General features: G+C 35.8%; 1 protein-coding gene across 1 annotated transcript in view; it reads left to right on the plus strand.

Moving 5' to 3' along the window:
* The window catches only part of LOC106868523 (zinc finger protein 91), a 16,404-nt gene extending 13,557 nt beyond the window's left edge, over nucleotides 1-2,847 (plus strand). The window contains exon 3 of the mRNA XM_052977494.1: nucleotides 689-2,847. Coding sequence (XP_052833454.1) covers nucleotides 689-2,014 — 1,326 coding nt within the window. The 3' untranslated portion in view covers nucleotides 2,015-2,847. The remainder of the gene's footprint in view (nucleotides 1-688) is intronic.
* Nucleotides 2,848-4,178: the final 1,331 nt, after the last annotated feature.

Raw genomic sequence — 4,178 nt, forward strand, 5'->3', positions numbered from 1 at the left:
CTTAGAGAAAAAGATGTTTTATATGACACATTCTACCAGTGTCCCAAGTTTCAAAGTGTTTCGTTAAGAAAATACTGGTGCCCCCGTTTTGAACAAGATCCCCGATTCCTTACGGGATTTCCCAATCAAATTGTCACATTCAACCAATCGTTTACCAATTTCAACGGATTTCGCTCAAATTTGACGTTGATGTCACTTAGTTTGGTTTGAAACAAACCGCTTGAAAAGCTTAATTCTTGGCAACGCTGGGTTATGCTACTAGTTAATATAGAAATGTTGTAACATTTCCGTTTTGATCTCTCCTCTGTATCTAATACTGTTTCTTTATTATTTCAGATCAACGGATGACATTGGCACAAAACAACTTTTTTAACATTGGATACATCTGGAATATTTATCATGTTTTAAAGACTAAAGGAAAATGTTTTAGGGAACACAAACAATAAACCTACTGCTATAAATATCGGCTTGAATTACTATGAAATATTTGCTCTCACTTGAGATTCATTGTAACATTTCTCTATTTGCTTTTGCATTCTAAGTAATTCTAAAGGAGTTTGTAGCATCTTTAGATATTGATGAAGATCACAGTTGATAACCATAAAAATAATTGTGTAAAAACAGAAACAAGAAAACTATTGAAATATTGTGATGGACAGAGAATAATTTCAAGGGATTAATGTAATAGGGTGAAACAGCTAAAGGATTCGGTTTTGTTTTATTCATTGGAGAAATGTCAAAAAATACACAAGAAGTATCACATCAGTGTGATATCAGTGATAAACCATTAAATGAAAATGATAATTTAAAAGAGCAGAAACAGAATCCTTCAGGAGGGAAACGATATCCTTGTGATATCTGTGGTAAATCATACTTGATAAATACCACCTTAAAGAGACACAAACGTACGCATACAAGGGAGACGCCATATCAGTGTAATATATGTGCTAAATCATTCTCCCAAAACAGTGAGTTAATTAAACATGAACGTATTCATACAGGGGAAAGACCATTTCACTGTGAGATCTGTGGTAACTCATTCTCTCAGAGTAGTGAAATAACTAAACACATACGTATTCATACAGGAGAGAAGCCATTTCGGTGTATTATTTGTGGCAAATCATTCTCTCATAAAAGTCACTTAACTAAACACATACGTATTCATACAGGAGAGAAACCATTTCATTGTGATATTTGCAGTAAATCTTTCTCTCAAATATGTAACTTGACTTCTCACAAACGTAGCCATAGAAAAGAGAAGCCATATCACTGTGATATCTGTGGTAACTCATTCTCGGATAGCAGCAACTTAACTACACACAAACGTATGCATACAGGAGAAAAACCATTTCACTGTAACATTTGTGGTCAATCATTTTCAGAAAGTGCCACCTTAACTACACACAAACGTATTCATACAGGAGAAAAACCATTTCACTGTGACATCTGTAGTCAATCATTCTCAGAACGTAGCAACTTAACTAGGCACAAACGTATTCATACAGGAGAGAAACGATTCAGTTGTGATATTTGTTGTAAATCATTCTCTCAAAGTAGTGAATTAACTAGACACAAACGTATTCATACAGGACAGAAACCATATCACTGTGATGTCTGTGGTAAATCATTCTCTGACACTACCAACTTAACTACACACAAACGTATTCATACAGGAGAGAAGCCATTTCATTGTGATATCTGCAGTAAATCTTTCTCTCAAAAATGTAACTTGAATTCTCACAAGCGTACCCATACAAGAGAGAAGCCTTATCACTGCGATATTTGTGGTAAATCATTCTCTCATAAAAGTCACTTAACTACACACAAACGTATTCATACAGGAGAGAAACCATTTCACTGTGATATTTGTAGTACATCTTTCTCTCAAATATGTAACTTGACTTCCCACAAACGTAGCCATAGAAGAGAGAAGCCATATCACTGTGATATCTGCGGTAAATCATTCTCTCAGAGTAGTGAAATAACTAGACACAAACGTACTCATACAGGATAGAAACCATTTCACTGTGATATCTGCAGTAAGTCCTCCTCTCAACTGTATAACTTGACTTCTCATAAACATACTCGTGAAGCCATATCACTGTAATATCAGTGGTCAATTATTCTCAGAAATTAGCAACTTAATTAGACACAACCATATTCATACCGGGGATAAACCATTTCGTAATATTTCTAGCAAGAGGCGGCGAGATGGCAGAAACGTTAGTATGCTGGGTGAAATGCTTAGCTATATTTCATCTGTCTTTACATTCTGGGTTGAAATTCTGCTGAGGTTGACTTTGCCTTTCATCCTTTCAGGATAGATAAATTAAATACCAGTTGTGTAATGGGGTTGATCTAATTGACAAGCTGTTATCACTATATTTTATATCACCACAGTTATATCAACATTGGTGAGATAACAGGTTATTGTAATATTTTAAATAAAAAACATTCTCATAAATATTCAATATAACATATTTCCAGGATATAGGAAAGATATTGTTGGGTAAATAACTGAGAAATATATTCTCAGAGATGTGTAATAATATCACTGCATCATTTGTTATAATATCAATAAAGTGTTAAACATAATATTTCTTCATAGCATAAGAGGATATATATATATACATATAAAGTTGTGTGTGTGTGTATGAATATATAGATAGATAGACCTGAACACCTTTTGCTAACCATGAATTATGAAATAACTTTTTCCAGTTTGCCAAACTCCGATATTGGAAAGATTTACAACCTTCTATGTCAATAAACCAATATTGTTCCTGAAAGTTGTTCTTTGATGCTCAAAACTTACTAACTTCCTACGCCTGGTTCCTTGGCTCCTACATTTACATATAATTATGCATATATATATATATATATATATATATATATATATATATATATATACATACACTAGAGTAAGTACATAAATGTGAAACAACATGCATAAAAAATTGTACTTGAATACTGGAGGTATACAGATATGTGTATAAAGAGACAGACGGACAGGAATGTCTTCGTAAACAACAGTAACACCATCTTCTTTTGGATGGCCACATTTAGTTGACATTTTATGAATTGATTCTCTTCATAGCACCAACCACTTTCCAGGTGTTTTCTACATTTTTTGTGTTCCTTTTTCCTTGGGAGCTATACTAGGGAGTTCACTATGTAAATGCTAAAAGTAAAATGTCTCCTTGACTACGTGAAAGTATAGTGGAGACAGATGTGGTTTTTACCTGAGGTGTTGAGAGAGTTATGTTTGATAGAATGGACAGCAAGATGTTTGTGGCTCTAAAGAAAATCCATGCCCCACCACCACCACCACCACATAATATAAATGTAAATTTGAGGAATTGGATTGGATGTGAAAAGACAGAGCGATGGCAGTAATGAGGTGTCAGAGGAAACTAAAAAGGAATAAAACAGTGATTTCAAGAGTGTGCATACAGAAATGAAAGAAGGGTGGCTGTTTAAATGTTACAAGTGTGTCAGGGTAATGTAGTGTGTGATGAACAAGGGCGGGGGTAGATTGATGGTAAATATGAGCTGGGGCAAAGGTGATGTGAATGAGAGATTGGTGTCAATAGAAGTGGCTCAAGAGAGAGGGGCTGATAAATAGCATTAGAAAGAATGATAGACTTCAGAATGGAAGATCAAAAATGGGTGAGAAATTTGGAGATCATGGATGGATTCAAGCTGAAAGAGTGTTGGGTCAAAAGGGTGTGATAAGGTTGGAAGTAGTGTGAGGGTTTTTCTTACTTCAGATTCATCTAATTATGTCACATCAGTAACATAGCTTTTTACTACATTTAGTGAGCCAGCTGGGCATTTAAAATAATCCTTTTCTAGCATGCTTTTACTACTGATCTAGTGGAGGCGCAATGGCCCAGTGGTTAGGGCAGCGGACTCGCGGTTTCGATTCACAGACAGGGCATTGTGAGTGTTTATTGAGCGAAAACACCAAAAGCTCCACGAGGCTCCGGCAGAGGATGGTGGCGAACCCTGCTGTACTCTTCCACCACAACTTTTTCTCACTCTTACTTCCCGTTTCTGTTGTGCCTGTAATTCAAAGGGTCAGCCTTGTCACACTGTGTCACGCTGAATATCCCCAAGAACTACGTTAAGGGTACACGTGTCTGTGGAGTGCTCAGCCACTTGCACGTTAATTTCAC

The sequence above is a fragment of the Octopus bimaculoides genome, chromosome 28 (genome assembly GCF_001194135.2).
Source record: "Octopus bimaculoides isolate UCB-OBI-ISO-001 chromosome 28, ASM119413v2, whole genome shotgun sequence".
In the NCBI taxonomy this organism is placed as follows: Eukaryota; Metazoa; Mollusca; class Cephalopoda; order Octopoda; family Octopodidae; genus Octopus; species Octopus bimaculoides.